Genomic DNA, 17,814 nt, shown 5'->3' with positions numbered 1-17,814 from the left:
CTGCTTTGGATGCAGCCCAGGACATGTTTGGCTTTCTGGGCTCTGAGTGCCCATGCCCATGTCCAGCCTCTCACCCAGCAGCAACCCCCAGTCCTGCTCACAGGGCTGCTCTGCATCCATTCATCCCGCAGCCTGTGTTGATGCTGGGAGTGTCCTGACCCAGGTGCAGTACCTTGTTCTTGGTCTTGTTAAACCTCATGAGATTCCCATGTGCTCACATCTCAGACTTGTCCAGGTTCCTCTGGATGGCATCCTGGCCTTCAGTGGTGTCTACAGCACCATTCAGTTTGGGATCATCTGCAAATTTGCTGACGGTGCACTTGATCCCTTCATCTGTGTCATTGATGGATGCAATAATCCGTGGCTCTCTGGGCTTTGTATGGGTCCAGTCCAGCTGGCTCAAACCCAAGCCCACACAGCCCTGCATGGACAGAAAGTAAGAGACGAGAAGCGCTCTTCTCCACGTGGGGACCAGAGTCCTGTTTATTGGCTTGGGATGGGACACTCTGGTTCCAGTGACCACGCAGGTAGAAAAGACGGTGTGGCACCTTTGCAGTGGAGTTTTATACCCAAGGGGATAGGGGTGGGGAAAGAGGACCACGGCCAATGGGATATCATTGGGGAGGGGCGAGGGGAGGGGTACCCATGGGACAGACCACCAGGTGTGTATAGAAAGAGGGGTGCATAGGGTATAGACCATGTAATGGGAAAGGGGGAATAACAATCTCCGTGACATGACATACTCAGTACAAATTTTCCATCACCCAGTGCAAAACAACAACGAAATAAACTATTTAGTGCAATACAACAACTGCTAAATGAGATGCAGTCTTATCTCCGCTGATGACCTCGTCCCACAGGCAGTTGCTTAGTAACAGCCAAGTCTCTGGATTAAATGCGATGTTCACATCTACTGAAAAGTCATGGGATCTTGCCCAGGCAAGTAAAGCATGCAGGGAATGATCTGACACAGGAACCCCCATATGTGGCAAAGCGTCCTTCCATGCAGAAAGAACTAATCTCTCTTCCGTAGAAAGTTGGTTCCCCATGTTAAAGGAAACCATTCCCAGCAGCCCGCATGAAGCAGTAGTCTACCCCGGGATGTAGACACTTTAGCTATGGTGGGAAAAGCTGTTCCACCCTAGCTCTTTGACATTGGGCTGCTACCTGTGGTCACGAAAAGACCAGCCGTCTCAAGGAGGCACGGGGAAAATCACTGTTACCTCTCTTAAATGGAGGACAGAGGGTGTCCAGTCCGTCCTGCGAGGACTGGTGGGGTCACCGTGGCATCTCCTGGTGGGGTCGATCTGAAGCATCCCGTTCGTCCTGCAGTTTCTGGAGGGGCAATCAGATGTCGCCGTTGAGTTAGGAACAGCAAGGAAAAGATGACACAGACTCCAATGTTTCTTAAAAGGCATGAAGCGAGGTTTATTAGAAACTGCACATATTTATAGACAGGATAGTTCACCCAGAACCTGATTGGTCCTTAAACAACACCCTTCACACCATTGGTTAATTAGGAACAACATGTTATTGTATCTTTCCATAAGCATCATGTACAAACATTCCACATGTTCACAAACACCAGGTGGAGAGATTAAGATAAGAATTGTTTTAATTCTTTCTCTGAGCTTTCTCACGACTTCCCCAGGATGATGCGTGAGAAAGTTATCTGTTTCTCTCTCTGACTAAACTGTCAGCATCCACAACCTTGCACTTGGCCTTGTTGAACTTCATGGGGTTTGCACAGACCCACCTCTCAAGCCTGTCCAGGTCCCTCTGCATGCCATTCCTTCCCTCCAGCGTGTTGACTGCACCACACAGCTCGGTGTCATTGGCAAACTTGCTGAGGATGCACTCAATCCCACTGTCCATGTCACTGACACAGATGGTAAATAGTGCTAGTCCCAACACTGACCCCTGAGGACACCACTTTTCACTGGTCTTCACTTGGACATCGAGCTGTTGACTGCAACTCTTTGAGTGTGACCATCCAGCCAATTCCTTATCTACTGAGTGGTCCACCCATCAAATCCCAGTCTTTCTAGTTTAGAGCCCACGATGTCATGTGGGATTCTGCCAAATGCTTTGCACAAGTCATCTCAGGTAGTGCTTCTGGTACGAGCAGAAACAAAACTGGTCTAGTGGAAAGTGTCCCTGCCCGTGGACTAGAGGATTTTTGAAGGTCCCTTCCAACCCAAACAATTATGTGATTCTAAGATATAGTCCTGTTCTAGGTTATATTGCTAGGTTTTAATTTGTTTGTTTGGTTCTCTTTCAGTATCCTGTGGAACACCCAGACAAATTCCTCAAATTTGGCATGACCCCATCAAAAGGGGTTCTGTTCTATGGGCCACCTGGTTGTGGTAAGACACTCCTGGCCAAAGCCATTGCTAATGAATGCCAGGCAAACTTCATTTCCATCAAGGGGCCGGAATTGCTCACCATGTGGTTTGGTGAGTCTGAAGCCAACGTGCGTGAGATCTTTGACAAAGTAAGTATTTCTTCTACTCCTTGTGCTATGTTTGTGCTGAGGTACTCCCAAACCCTCTACTGCACCCATCTTACTGGCCTGGTTTTGTTTTCCCTGCTTGCACTGAGAGCAGAGGCTGCTTTTCTGATGTTAGGGTATTGTCTTGGTTTGAAAGACAAGTGTTTGCTAAGGAAGGCAAGAGCCTCTCTTGGAATGGAAAATGCAAATTCCTTTCTTCCAAATTATTATAATTTCGAAATTAAGGGGCTCTCAGGCAAAGATATGAGAATAGGAGTAACAGTTCTTACTAGTATGTATAAATTAAAAAACCCTACAACTTTATAGGAGAATTAAAATAAAATGCAGTAGTACAAAAAACACTGTCAGTGTCAGAATACAACCTAACACCTTGTTGGTCAGGGTGTTAGTAGAAGTCTGATTAAGTGGTGGCTGCAGTACTCCTGGAGTGACAGATGTGGTTCTGTTGAAGCAGTGATCCTGTAGAAGGGTGTAGTTTTCCTCTGAAGGTCCAGTGGTGTTGTAGAAGGGTCTGGTCTTCTGGGAATCTAGTTGAAAAAGGCTGACTGTGGTGTTCAAAATCTCATTATATCCTGGTATGAATGCTTGGCTCTTCCCCTTGGGTGGAGCATCTCACAATGGGATGGTGTAATTTTATCAGTCATGCTGTGAGACTCAATGGTTCATTAACAGAAGATATCCCCCTGGAGGGAGGATGGGTTGTGGAAGAGATAAAGAACACTGCCCCACCTGGTTTTAACAGATGGTAATAGAATACATACTTTTGGTTACACCTTGCATTGCAACTTAAGACAGGTATTTATTCTCTTTTGCAATATAGCTATTTAGATGGTTTTCTCCTACTGGAATTTGTATCTGTTGATACAGGATTATAAATGCCCCAATGTTTTAGCAGTGAGGTTAGCATTAGGATGGCATAGATATTCACTGCATCCCTGAAAACTTATTTCAACACCTCATTAGCCATCACCTTCTACAGATTTTTAAAGGATGTTATGGGTTCTTCTTTTTCTACAATTGGACTAAATGATCATTGTAGGCCACTTCAAACTGAAATCTCTTCTCTTCTTCTCTTCTCTTTTCTCCTCTCTTCTCTTCTCCAATATATATGGCTTGCAAAGGAGCCCACTTCCACTGCCCAGTTTCCCTGTAGATGGTGTGACCTCCTGTCCCAGGAGTTTATCTGCATGGATTATCTTGGGAATCCTCATTCCTGTGGTCAGGGAAGGTGCTGAAAGAGCAAAGTTGGAAAGAGAGTGAGAGAGAAAAATTTAGGTTGAGAGGGAACCTCAGAGGCTATCTGGTTCAGCTGTTTGTCCAGAGCAGGGAGGTAGCTTGGAAATTCAATCAGATTGCTCAGGACTGTCTTGGTTTGAAAGACAGGTGTCCGCCAAGGAAGGTGGGAACCTCCCCTGGGATGGAAAATATGACCCCCTTCCCTCCGAATTACTATAACTTTGAAATTAAGGGGCTCTCAGGCAAAGATATGGGGAAAAGAATAACAGCTCTTTACTAATATGTATGTGTATAACAAGGCAAATAAAACCAGAAAACCCAGTAACAGCCTTCTGTCGGCTGTCAAGCACTTTCCCCTTTGGTGTAGTTACAGTCACGGCCGGCAGGGGCACTGTTGACTCCTGGCTGGGCAGGGCAGGTGCAATAATTCACTCGCGGCTGCAGGAGGTGCTGTGGCATGAGCTCAGCTGTCTCTCACGTGAGTAATGGCGGGCACAGCCGGCAGAAGAGATGGAAAAGGGGCTTCCTTTACAAACTCACACGGGGGCAGTCAGTCCCGATGCCCCTCCGGATAGCAAAATGAGCTGTAGCAAGAACCTCGGAAGCAGCAAGCTGGAATGGCAGGGACAAGCAGACCCGGGGTAGCAAAGAGAATGTAACAGAAACTCCACAGCTGTAGCAGGAGCCGCGGGGTGTCCTGGTAGGCACAGTGCTGGGTTGCAGTGTAGCGAAAACCCCAGAACAGTGGCAGAAAAATGGTGAGGCGGGGCAGCAGCAGCTGGGCTTCCGAACACTGCCAGGAGAGGGTCCCTTGGAGGGGGAGGGGCTCGGGGTCCTGGGTTTTCCCCTGAGGCACCTGAGTAGATGGTGAGGATTCTTTCCAGAGAGATAGGGTGTTAATAAGGTCTCAGTTCGACAGCCACTCGTACAAGCAGAAGCCTCACTTGCGGTAGGAGAACAGTAACGGGCTGGACTCTGCAGTGGCATCAACTGTTCCCTCTGATCCCAAGCACAAGAGAGAGGGAGAGGAGTTGAGCCCAGCCCCTCACCCCCAGGCCAAAATATCGAAGTATCTCTGCCCTTCCCAAGAGAAAACCCCTCAGGTAAGAGAGTAGCCAGCTGCACCCTTCCCTCTCCTCCTCCCAGCCACATCTTTTGTCTCTCAAGTATTGGAAAAAAAAAAAAAAAAAGCAAGCAACCTAACCTCCAACAAGGGCCCTGTGTTATGAACATGTGCTAAGGATGGAGAATCCCTGACCTCTCTGGGCCCTGTGCTAGTGTTTGAGCTCTCACATTGTGAAGATTTCCCCCCCCCCTTATTTCTAACAGGCATTTTCTTTGCAGCCATTTGTGTCTCTGGTCTTTCATCCTTTTGCTGTGTGTGAGAAACAAGGCTCACTCTTTAAAAATTTTTAAAGTTTAATAACTGATAAAAGGGACAATATCCCGTGCTGGGGTGCTTGGCAAACTGCCAAAAGCACACCGTTAGCTCAAAACAATTTTCTTATATACTTTTTCATTACATTGGTTAAATGCATATTCATGAGGATTATACATATTCAAACATTCCTCTGAGTTCTTTTACATGTTCCTAGAATTCTTTAGCTTTGTTCGACACTGACCCATTGTGCAATAGTTTAGTTTTGATTTTTGGGAGTTGTGTATGTCATTTCCTCACAATGTGTATGCCATTTCCTCATAACGTCAAACAGGGGATTATTGATAGCCCCAGGGTCAGTTGCAGAAGTCCTTTTCACGTCCTTTCTTTCAAAGTTATTTGTGTGGTTCCTTCAATGTTATCTAATCATACAGACAGTTTTAGCTATTTGCACAAACTTATCTAAGTTATTCTCACTATTGTCAGTTAGTTAAAAATAAAAGCATCGTGCAAAAGTTAAAATTCCATAGTCTCTATTTTAATATTTTGCGAAAGCCTAAACTACAATATATATTTATCACACTAATACATAGATAAGGTACACATGGCCAGGGAAATGGCCACAAAAGCTGACAAATTATATAAAAAACAGTTAAAAAGTGATTACAAACTGTACTACATCAAAATCGTCATTAATAATTTGCAAAAGCTAATACATAATAGCAAAAGCAAACAAATACATAGTTATTTATAACACTGTGCATTTTCAAGAAGGATATAGCTCCCTTTTCCCTATAACTCTACATATTAGGTAGCTGAAGACAGATTGCATTTCCCCCTTCCATTTGATATTTCTTACCTACTGATACTCAAGTGCCTAAATGTCTCGGTTTGAGACAAGTTTAGGAGGAAATGTCCTGAAAGGAACGTCTTGTCTGAAGAAGGCAGGTTTTGGCACTCCCTCCCTGTAGTGGGTTGACCACTGGCCAAATGCCAGTGCATTCACAAATATTGTCTACTCATCTTCCTCTGCTATAATTGGAGCAGAGGAGGGGGAAAAAAACAGTTACACTCAAGCTCATGGGGTTGAGATAAGGATTAGGAGAAAATGCTTTAGGGGCAAAATAGGCTCAAAATTTTAAAGGATATAAAGAAAACTTTATTAACAGAACTAAAAGAAGAATGATAAGAACTAAATAAACCTTTAGAACACTTTTCTTCCCCCAGCCCCTCTTTCCTTCTCACTAACAACATAAAGAGATATAACCTGTGATTATCAGTCAGTTTATCACTTCTAAAAAAGAATCTTTTTTCAGTTCATTTAAGGATAGGAGTCTCTTCTGCCAAGCCGCAATAAACAGTTTCCTTGTGGTTTTAAGTTCACAGTTAAACAGTCTGCTCGTTAAAAACTTGTTTGCTTTATGAAAGTCCCTCCCACTGACTTACAGCTTTTCCCACAACTGCTCTCAAGGGCCATTTTAGCTACTGGGGTATAATTTTAAGGATGAGCTGTTCTATTACAGAAGCAAAAGTTCTCTTCTTCTGTCTCTGGAAGTAAAAATTCTGTTATTCTATCTCTGAAAGCAAAGATTCTCTCTTTTCAAGTCAGATCACAGCTTCTTTCAACATCTATATTTTCTAGTTCTCTTCTGAGCTGCGGATGAATGCTGCATCCCCCCCCCATGTGCTTTATGAATTACAGGGAAATAGTCTGGTGTATGATGTTCTCACCTTGGCTTGCAAAAGGTTTTCAGCTCCAAAACCGGAGCATCTCCTCTCCTTCTTTCTTCTGGGCTTCGGCCCCTCCTTCTTCACTGAACTTGGTGTCACCCTGTTGTTTTCTTCACGTGCCTTCACCTTTCCTTTTCTCTGACTCGGGAGAAGATTGGTGTCTGTAGGTTTTATCTCAAGTGGAATTTTACAGCACGGAAAGGGTTAATCTCATCCAGGCCCTGCATCTGGGAATTGTATGTTCTGCCTCTTGCTGCTGGTCATCTGATCTTCCCGCTGGCTGCCGGCTGTTTTCTGTCCTTTCGTCTGCAGTGAGGCAGATTAGAAGCAGACAGGCACGCAAAGTCTCTCACTGGCTGGGCTAGGATGGCGGTGGCCGCTGTGAAAAACGCCAATCACTTGTTTTCAAAATTTTAAAAGTTTAATAGTAATAAAAATGGTTATAAAAAATAGTAATACAATTAGAGTAATAATAATTTGGACAAGCTAAGTTAGGACAATATGAGACAATAAAGACAAAGAGTTACGGATGTCCGGGTACCTTTTTCCAGGCAGCACGGCCGGGAAAAAGGACACCCCTCTAACAAAAGGAGTAATCCTTAAGAGCAATAGCCTGTTGCATATTTCGGCAGCGGCGCTGGGGCCCGCCCTAGCCTGGCCTTCCCCTCCTCCCTTCCGGCAGCCGGGCCATGCGGGCTCGCCCTGGCCTTACCGGGAAGGGTAGAGGGGGAGGGCCTCCACTCTTTTGTAGAAAGCAGGAAATAAGAGAGAACTTTTCACGGTTTCTCCTTGCTTAAATATGGTATTCATAGAGATGGTTCTAGTTCTCTAATAGGCTAATTGGTGTATCAGTTATCAAAGCCAACTAGAGTTTGGTTTTGCTAGGCACGGAGGAAGCTGTAATGTTCTTTACAGAGAGAATTACTTCTGTACCTGATGGGTTTTTTTCCCTTAACTAAAACCAAGCTATTTCAAACCACAACACTCCCCCACCACTGATATGAAAGGAATTTCTTGGAGGAAAGTGAAAAAAAATGTAATGCAGGCACAGGGAAAAAACAAATAATGTTAAATATTAAATTTTTCTCGCTGCGGAAAAAGCTGGTGGATTCAGAGTTCTTTCTGTAGGTGCGTGGCTCCTCCCAAGGTCCAGAGCCTGAATGCAGCATCCTGGGGCCTCCCCACTGGCTCCCGGCAATGGTCTGTTCTTGGACCAGAGCAAAGCTGAACAGTTCCAGAATGTTATAGATGAGTAATGTAATGGTTGGCTCTCACAATTAAGAGATAGATATTATGTGTATGTTAAGATGTATAGTGATGTTATTGTAATATGTCCTGCCATAGTCCTCTTTCCTCTCCCTCTTGTAATAGCCTTAGTAGTTAAGGCATTTGGAGAGGGCCGGCTTATTACTAGGAGGTGCGGCGCTGGTGGATTCAGAGTTCTTTCTGTAGGTGTGGCGTGGCTCCTCCCAAGGTCCAGAGCCGGAATGCAGCATCCTGGGGCCTCCCCACTGGCTCCCGGCAATGGTCTGTTCTTGGACCAGAGCAAAGCTGAACAGTTCCAGAATGTTATAGATGAGTAATGTAATGGTTGGCTCTCACAATTAAGAGATAGATATTATGTGTATGTTAAGATGTATAGTGATGTTATTGTAATATGTCCTGCCATAGTCCTCTTTCCTCTCCCTCTTGTAATAGCCTTAGTAGTTAAGGCATTTGGAGAGGGCCGGCTTATTACTAGGAGGTGCGGCATAACAACACCTGACCTCCAATCAAGGCAAAACTTTGGGAGGGGCTAAGGGTATAAAAGGCAGAGCATCCATTTTGTAGATGAACATGTGGCTGCTAGTCACAAAGACTCTCAGTGCTGCAATTTTTCCTTATTCAGTCCTTTGTTGTATTTTTTTGTTAAGGTTTAATAAACCTTTTAAGATTTTAAAAGTGAGGGTCATTTCTCACAAATGATCTCCTTGATCGTCCGGGAGACCCTTTAGTTAGACTGATTAAGATAAGACTGAGAACAAGTAGGGAGTCCCCAAAGAGAGAAGGAGGAAATACAGAGATATCAACAGGTATACCCCCCAATAACCCACTGAGAAGAAAACAAACCTGGTAGATGTAAAAAACGCCATTCACTTTTGTTAAAATTTTAGAAGTTTAATAGTAATCAAAATAGTAATAAAAATTAGGACAATAAGAAACAATAAAAAGCAAAGAATTATGGATGTCCAGATGCCTGGCACTCTGCCACACAGCACACCCTGCTAACAAAGGATTACCCCTTAAAAGCAATAGCCTATTGCATATTCATATATCTCATACATGATTCAAACATTCCTTTCACACAAGGGTGTTTCTGCTTAATTTTAGCTCCCCCCCTCATCTTGTAAATCAATCTTCTTGGTTCCTCGAAGTCTGAGCTTTCCTGATAAGGAGGCAATAATTCTTCTCTTGGGGTCTTGTTGTCTTGTTGCTGTTATCTATATCCAGATAGGATAATGTGAAGAATTTCTTGATTATCTTTTCCACTCCTTGAGCTAGTTACAAAAAGTATCTTGCATCACATAGTTTCTATTTTAATATTATGTTATAGCCTAAAAAGCATATTTACCACACTACTTAAAAGAGATTAATACAGCATAACTTTCCAACATAACACATATAGTATTCATTTTAATATTTGCAAAAAGCCAGTATTATAATATATATCTATAACAGTAGAGATGTGACCCCAACACCAAAAGTATGCAATATTATGTAATAAAATACAATAAGAAGGAGATTGAATATATGTACTAGCCATGGTATGAGTCAAAATAAAAGCAACTACTCTACACCCTACTCCATCCAAAGAAAATCCTAGACTCCAGAAAAAAACCCACCAGCTTAGAGTGTACTTTGTTTTCCTCCTCCCTTTTACCACCTCCTGCCTTCTTGTCTCTTTCTCTGTGAATACTCTTTTTCGATCTGCTCTTGTAGCATAGTGTTGAGTAGTACTGGTAGGTCATTAGTGCAGTCACTTTTATTTTAAACCTTATTTAGGTTCTCTGTGAGAGGAAAGAAAGTTGGCAAAGCTTCGCTAAGCTTCTGCTCTTCCCTCATGGCCCTGAAAAAGCTGAGTTTTACAGTATACCTAACAGTTTAATTTTAAATTAGACACATGTAGTGAGGCCAGGGAGCTAACTCAGAAATTTTGGTAAAATCCCTAAAAATGACTGCAGTTATTTTTATAACAAAGTTTCTAACAGAGGTTTCCTGACTCCAAGTGAGCCATGTAATAGTTTGGCAGTATCAGAAACAGCACATCCAATCTTGACTGGGAGTTCCCAGCTCCTCCCATGGGCACTGGAGTTTTCCAGTTGATTTTGATGTTGAAACTGTTCATTGTAGCTGTTCTCCATACAAAGAAACCTTTAGACAGGTTTATTCTTTCAGTAATTTCTGCAGTTTGTGGTGGTGGTCTTGGTATTTGTGTGCTTCAGTAGTGTTCATCTGGCCACACTTCATTTGGAAATGGAATTCCCAAAAGATGAATGTTTCAGGTTTGAACCCAAAGTGTATCTATATTTTATGTTCTTTAGTGTGTCAGAACTCATGTGCTTTGTTACACTGCAAGGAAGCAGATGGTCATGGAATTTCTGGCACTGCTGTAGAAAACTAAATATATACCTCCTAAAAATGTACCTTGAGTCAGCACTGACAGCTGTACATCAGGAAGTGATTTTCTGTCTCACTGAACAAAAACTTCTTTGGAAAACAGGAGACCTTACATTGATGAGAATTATTTATTAGAAATTACAGTTGTTTTCCACTCAAATTTCCATGCATAACATAGATACCTTTCCCTCTTTCAGTCCAAGATTAAATCTTGATAAAAAACTTTGTTTCAAAGTCACTGTCACCACTGCAGAGAGGCCTGAAGCTTTCCTTACTGTATCCCCAGAGGACTGTGAGCTACCCTCCACAGTAATAAAGGCCACAAATACCCCTCCTCACTTAAGAAATAAAAGGTGCCTCTTGACAAAACACAAGCTTCCAAGGCAGTGGAGTAAGGCTGTTGTTAGTTCCTACCCCAACACCCCATGATAATGTAAGGGATGAGAAACACCACGTGTACTATGCACTAGCAGTGATCTTCAATAAATCCTTCTAATCCTCTCCTTTGTGCTAGTCAAGCTCCTAGAGAAAACAAGACCGCAAAAAGTGCCCAGTTTTGCCCTTGTAGCGTGAGAGGCAAAAAGCAAGAATCCAACATAGTCTCTTTTTGACCTTTCCTTTAAGACAGGCCTGTCTGTTCCCACCCCAAAGGCACAGAGGGTGTTCTTTAAACTGTGCCACAATGTCCCACCCATACTTCCCTCTCCAGTCCCCATCCCCACCATGACATGATCCCACGAGGAGAGACCTACGAGGGCATCTGGGGCAGGAGAGCTTTGAGAGAGTGCTGTACACGTGTGTGCTGGTGTGTACGGCTCTGTGTGCACATGTTTTCTAGTGTGCCCAGATGTGGGTGTACACGTCCTGCTTTGCATAATGTACGTGTGTTAGTGTGCACAGCACTATTCACATAGATTTGCTGACATGTATATGTGATGTGTGCACTGCTGTTTACATGTGTGTTAAATTACACACTCTCAGGTGTGAGCAGGTCTATGCACAGCTCCATGCTTGTGAGTGTGCACAAGTTCTGCAATGTGAGCATGGCTCTGAGTGGGACATGCGTATATTAATGTGTATGACACTGCACATATTGGTGTACTCAAGCTCTATGTGGAAGCAGGTCTTGTGCCTGTAGGCACATGTGCATTAGTAGAGACTGTACATAAGTGAGTGTCTGTGTAGCGCATGTGCTAGTGTGGCAGGTTAGGTGTACACAAGTGTGTGCTGCTAGCAAGTACTGTAGTTCACAAGAGCTCTGTGCAGGTGAGCAGGTACCTGTGTGTATGTGCACTAGCTCTGCATATGTTCCTGTGTGCACACACAGGCTGGGCACGCCCAGGGACATAGCTCTAGATACACAGCTCTGTGCATCCAACTGCTGTCCCACCTGGAAAAACAGACGTGTGTATATATGTATTTGTGTGTGTGTCACTACCTAGCTCTGCTGGCTAGAGTGGCTCCTGGCTCTCTGTGTAAACTCTGTTCTTGTAAGGAGAAAAAATTTTCCTCTACATATAAGTTTGCCAAAAAGTTTATGTAAAGTTGTGTATAGTGATTTCCATCAAATTTAATAGTGTTTAAGTTTCCATTAAATCCCTATAAACAGGGGTATCTACAATCGCTGTGATCCACTGCTGTTCTAACCCACGTTCCCTAAAAACTGCTGCCATCAAAATGGGATGCTAGGCCAAGTACTAAACCTCTCTGTGACTGTAATGCTTCCTAGGCCATAGTTCCCTTATGTCAACAGTAGTAACTACTTTAAGACTCAATTAAACATATAAGGCAGTGCTATGTGCATTGTCTTCAGTTTAACCCCTCAATTGGGGGAGGTCCCTTTCAGGTACTACTAACAACTGAATCGGCTGTGTGAACCGCAGAACAAGAGTGGACTCATGTCAACAGAATTAAAGGCCCAGTAAAAGAACCCAAAGAATAGACTATAACATCCAGACTGGGTGAGAGATAGATAACCAAAGAAGCTTGAAGGCATCCAAAAAGTAGAGTCGAACTTCCACCAGCCAGCTTGAAGATTGTTTTAACTAACACTTTGGGCGGGGAGTTTGAACTGTATAGTTTGTTTATGTAATTGTCCTGTTTTAATAGATGGGAATTACAAGCATCTGTTGAGGGGAAGTACACAGGGGAACCGTAAGAGGTATTGAGGCAGTTTCCTTAAGGACCAACAAGTAAAATAAAACAAGAAATAGAGGGCAAGACCGGGTTGGCCCCTGTGTTCGCCACCAAGAAGATTATAGGCCTGCTGTGGGCAGCAATCCCGTAGGCATGGTAAGGTAGGGGCAAGAAAGCCATACCAGGCCGCCTAGTGGTATTAACATGGAGTAATTGTTCCCATTTTCTTCTTGCAGGCTCGCCAAGCAGCCCCATGTGTGCTCTTCTTTGATGAGCTGGACTCCATCGCCAAGGCCCGAGGTGGGAATATCGGTGATGGCGGTGGTGCTGCAGATCGTGTCATCAACCAGATTCTGACCGAGATGGATGGCATGTCCACCAAGAAAAACGTCTTCATCATTGGTGCCACCAACAGGCCAGACATCATTGACCCAGCCATCCTGCGCCCCGGCCGCCTGGATCAGCTCATCTACATCCCCCTGCCTGATGAGAAGTCCCGGGTTGCAATTCTTAAGGCCAATCTGAGGAAATCACCAGTTGCCAAGGTAGAATCTGTGCTTTGACTGTGTCTGGCTTTGGTTTGCTGTAAGCTGTACATGCTCCTCACAAGCTGGGGATAGAGCAGAGGGCTGGTGACTGCTCCTTATAATCCAGAGCTGGGAAACCTTCAGTCCCTGAAGAATGGAAGTGAAGAAGTAGGGGGAGGCTTGAGCTCTGAGAGTAGGTATTAATAAAGGTAGATGTTGGTATGTAAGCACAGCAAGTCTTTGTCACATGGTGGAGTTCTGCCCACAGTGTGGGAACAGGAAAGCCTGTTATGGCAAGATGGAAAAGATTCTTGTACTCTGAAAGAAAAGTAAATGTAGAAAGCAGGTGGGAAATGGAAACTGAAGAGGAACTACTGAAGTTAATTGTTGCTGAACTGAATTGTTGCAAGAGCTATGTTCCTTGCATTGGGCGCAGGCAATAATGAAACTGATAGTTAATCAGAAAAAAACAGATGTCAAGCGAGACCTCAAGCTATTTTATGCCAAGTTTACCTTTTTAGGTGCTGTTGGGCAGGAAAACTTCAAAGGAGGTTGCAGTACTACTCCCTCAGTTGAAGGGAAGGATTGGTTGTCTTTGTCTGCCTGTGTATCATTCCTATTTCTAGTCTGACAGTGTTTCATTTGACTCCTTATGCTGAGACCAAAGTAAATAATATCCTAAATCCACAAGACAACCTGCCTCTTCTTGAGGGTAACCAATGCAGAGGCATTTTTCCCCTTTACTCCACTCTTGTGATACCCCACCTGGAGTACTGTGTCCAGCTCTGGGCCCCCCAGCATAGGAAGGACATGGAACTGTTGGAGCGGGTCCAGAGGAGGCCACAAAAATACTCAGGGGGCTGGAGCTCCTCTGCTATGAAGACAGACTGAGAGACTTAAGGCTGTCCAGCCTGGAGAAGAGAAGGATCTGGGGAGACTTCATAGCAGCCTTACAATACCTACAGGAGGCTTACAGGAAAGATGGGGAGGGATTCTTTGTCAGGGTGTATAGTGATGGGACAAGGGTGAATGGCTTCAAACTGAAAGAGGGCAGGGTTAGATGGGATACTGGGAAGAAATTTTTTACTGTGAGGGTGGTAAGGCCCTGGCACAGGTTGCCCAGAGAAGTTGTGGATGCCCCATCCCTGGAAGTGTTCAAGGTCAGACTGGATAGGGCTCTAAGCAGCCTGGTCTAGTGGAAGGGATCCCCACCCATGGCAGGAGGGTTGGTACTAGATGATCTTTGAGGTCTCTTCCAACCTAAACCATTCTGTGATTTACAGCTGCTTCCCAAGATCTTACTGGGTGTGTGGGGAGTATGGCCTGCCTTTATATGTGGTTAAATTTTCCCAAAACCAAGAACCTTAACAGCTCATCTTTTCAAAATTGACCAAAGTGGAGGCAGCACCTTTATACCATGAGATCTAAAGACACTTTTTTGTCACCTGAGGATGTAAGGTATAAAGGACAGGCTTCTCTTGGGGGTTGTTTTTTTGTTTTTTGTTTTTGTTTTTGTTTTTTTTTGTTGTTGTTTTTTTTGTTGTTTTGTTTGGGGTTTTTTCCACTAGGACGTTGACCTGGATTTCCTAGCTAAGATGACCAATGGCTTTTCGGGGGCTGACCTGACAGAAATTTGCCAGCGTGCCTGCAAACTGGCCATCCGCGAATCCATCGAGAGTGAGATCAGGCGAGAGCGTGAGAGGCAGACCAACCCTTCTGCCATGGTGAGTGGTACACCGAGCTTTCCCCACTTATGACACAGGCAGCCCACCTCTGCCTGTGGGTGAGGCAGAATGCATTCCTCTTCATAATCCTCAGTTGGGGATGAGTGGGGTCTCAGCAGAGAGCATGGAATGGGAGCATGAGGCCCTCCTGGGGTACCTCACTGTCAGCATTGCTCAGAAAGCCAGCCCCTGCTGCAGCCCTGACTTAGTCTGCCACAGTGTCTCTCTCCAGTTCCAGCTTTGGTGGGTGTTGGAGCCTCCTGATCTAGTGGGAGGCTGTGTGTGGCTGTTGGGATACAGAGCTTGGGCATGTAGCTCACCTGGTTCCTCTGTCCTGCTGCAGGAGGTGGAGGAGGATGACCCGGTCCCTGAGATACGCAGGGATCACTTTGAGGAGGCCATGCGCTTTGCTCGCCGCTCTGTCAGTGACAATGACATCAGGAAATATGAGATGTTTGCACAGACCCTACAGCAGAGCCGTGGCTTTGGCAGCTTCAGGTAAACATGAGAAGGGCAGTGTGGCTCAGTTAGCCCCAGAGCAGAGCATTGAGGCAGCTTTCTGCTGGATTCTGGGTAAAAAATTCCCTCTTCCACTGCATTTTCCCCAGCATGTACAGCAGAAAGCTGAGTGTGTGGCAGGTGTAGGCTGTGCTTCAGGTTGGTTTTAGCTGCTCTCAGTACTCCTGAAGTCCAACAACCCTTTTTCCTTTAACACAAGTCTCTTGGTTTGAGACAATTTAAGGGGAACACTCTAAAATGAGTTACCTCCCCTTATAACTTTAAATAATCCCTTTCTACCAATAAGGAGAGACAAACATGAGTAGATATAAGTGAAAAAATAAAAGGTTACTAAAAAAACAAAACAAAAAAATAACAGTGATAATCACTAGTTACAAAGTTGCTAAATCTCACAGAGTCCCCAGGAAGAGAAACTCAAAATGGCAGAGTAAACCCTCTGAAGATGGTGCCCTCCACAGACGACCATGTGTGGGGAAACAAAGGGAAAATGGTTTAATCTCCACCCATAAATGCAAAGGAGATCCCCCTAATTGTCCCATGGAACTATGACAAAATGGCAGAGAGTCCTCTTTCTGGGCCATGCATTTGAGAGAGAGAACAAAAGAATCAACGTGGCAAACAAGCATCCACAGCAGTTCCAAAGCCCCCCCCCCCCCAAAACAAACAACCGGAGTAGGGGCAAACAGAAAACAAAATCTTGGAAAACTATTTCTGTCCAAAAAGAGTCAATGCTGCCAGGGAGCTGACATAGGCTCTCATGGTGGCTCAGCAAGTTTTCTCTGTCTCTGCCTCTTCCTTGGCCAGCTGGATCCAGCCAGTGTCGGCACTGCATCCTCCAAGCCACTGGTGTTGGTGCTGCTGTCTCAGGTCCCTGTTCTGATTGATGGGGGAGAAAAAAAATGGACTTCTGAGCACCTAAGAATGGTAGCCCAACCTCAACTGGCAAAATTCACTCTGTAGCAGTTTTTGATTGCAAAATGCAGCTTCTTGTGTTGCTACTGTTGCTAGTAGAGGCAAGAGAGAGCTCTGCCTTCATGCCCCAACCTCAAAAAGCCCAAGAATCCCCCAGCCCCATAGTTCCATTTCTGGCCACAGGGTCTTAAGGAGGCAGTAACAATCTTTGGGCACAGATGGATATGGACTACAATAACATTTTGGGTTACCCAGGACAAGTGATACCTAGAAGTCATATAAGCCTTTTGCATGATCTGCTGTAAGATTTCATCCCATTCCTCCTGCCTGTCCTACTTGTCACTGGGGTTTGGCACAGAGGGAGGGTATGGCACTGAGCTGCAAGGAGGCTTTTGAATAGCATCTCTTCTCTCCTGTCCTGCGCTGCTGCATGCAGGTTCCCATCAGGCAACCAGGGCAGTACCGGTCCGAGCCAAGGTACAGGAGGTGGCAGCGGGGGCAACGTGTACAGCGAAGACAATGACGACGATCTCTATGGTTAACACTCAGCTTGGTGGACCAGTTCCATATCAGGCCACATTGTACAGCAAAAAAAATCCAGTGTTCAGTGGACTCTTAGCTTCTTCATTCTTCAGTCAGAACAGTGTAGCTGCACACCAGACTTTGTACAGGGAATATTTTCTGCAAACACAAATCCAGAGTGGTGTTCAGTTGAGAGGCAGACAGTGAATTAACAAGGAGGGGAACTGACTTAATTTCTGAGAAATTTCTGTGCTAGTTTATGTGGCAGAATCAGCAGCTTTAGTAAAGAATACAATGCTAGCCTGTATTAAAAAAAATCCCACAAAAATGATAAAAAATAATAAAAATCCCACAACACTCCTTTGTGTGTGCCTGGTACAGTGTAGTTTGTGTTGTCCCTGTAAACTCCATGTCTCGTGCTATCTGAACGCTCCTCAGTCTGGTGGAGCCTATCTGTATGCATGCTTCCCTGGTGTGTTCGAGGTTGTTTTTCATTGTTATGTCTCTTAGCCCAAGTTAACAGAAGAAATTGGTTTGGCAGTCTGTCTCTTCCCTGCTTCAATTTGGCAGGAAGCACCAACTAAGAGAGCCTGGTAGCAGGTACCTCTTGCTTCTCTGATGCTGGCCCTGAGCTGTTGGGTCTCCTGCTGCTTTGGCTCCTCTGCAGAAAAGGATTTCAGTAATCCTGGTTCTATCTGCCCTGCCTGAAGGTTGGTACAAGGGGGCTCTTGGGCTGTCTCTGAAGTTTGTGGTGCAGCATGATCCTATTATTAAAAAAGGGGATGCTGCAGCACTGTTCATCAGGCTTTGTGGAGAGATTTTCCCCCTTCCCCTGCAGTACTTTTGGAGTTCTGATGACAGGCACGTCTCTCTGCTGCCAGCTTGCCCCTTTTTTTGCCTCATACTCTGTAGTTGGGTTTTGATCATAGTTCTTATGCTTCCTTTCTGGTTACAGGTTGC

At 44.7% G+C, this 17,814-nt stretch overlaps 1 protein-coding gene and 1 long non-coding RNA gene across 2 annotated transcripts in view; one reads left to right on the top strand and one right to left on the bottom strand.

Annotated features, from left to right (window-relative positions):
* Window positions 1-17,234, top strand: part of LOC102032750 (transitional endoplasmic reticulum ATPase) — a 45,331-nt gene extending 28,097 nt beyond the window's left edge. The window contains exons 12-16 of the mRNA XM_014311408.2: window positions 2,282-2,494; window positions 12,887-13,195; window positions 14,746-14,901; window positions 15,245-15,399; window positions 16,769-17,234. Coding sequence (XP_014166883.1) covers window positions 2,282-2,494; window positions 12,887-13,195; window positions 14,746-14,901; window positions 15,245-15,399; window positions 16,769-16,874 — 939 coding nt within the window. The 3' untranslated portion in view covers window positions 16,875-17,234. The remainder of the gene's footprint in view (window positions 1-2,281; window positions 2,495-12,886; window positions 13,196-14,745; window positions 14,902-15,244; window positions 15,400-16,768) is intronic.
* On the bottom strand, window positions 2,471-7,423 carry LOC115949131. Its single transcript, XR_004082753.1, has 3 exons — window positions 7,399-7,423; window positions 6,858-7,236; window positions 2,471-3,743 (listed from the first exon to the last, which is right to left on the bottom strand). It is a non-coding gene; the product is annotated as an uncharacterized LOC115949131 (long non-coding RNA).
* Window positions 17,235-17,814: the final 580 nt, after the last annotated feature.

Source organism: Geospiza fortis, unplaced genomic scaffold, assembly GCF_000277835.1.
Source record: "Geospiza fortis unplaced genomic scaffold, GeoFor_1.0 scaffold360, whole genome shotgun sequence".
Lineage (NCBI taxonomy): Eukaryota > Metazoa > Chordata > Aves > Passeriformes > Thraupidae > Geospiza > Geospiza fortis.
This window is presented reverse-complemented; position numbering and strand designations above follow the sequence as displayed.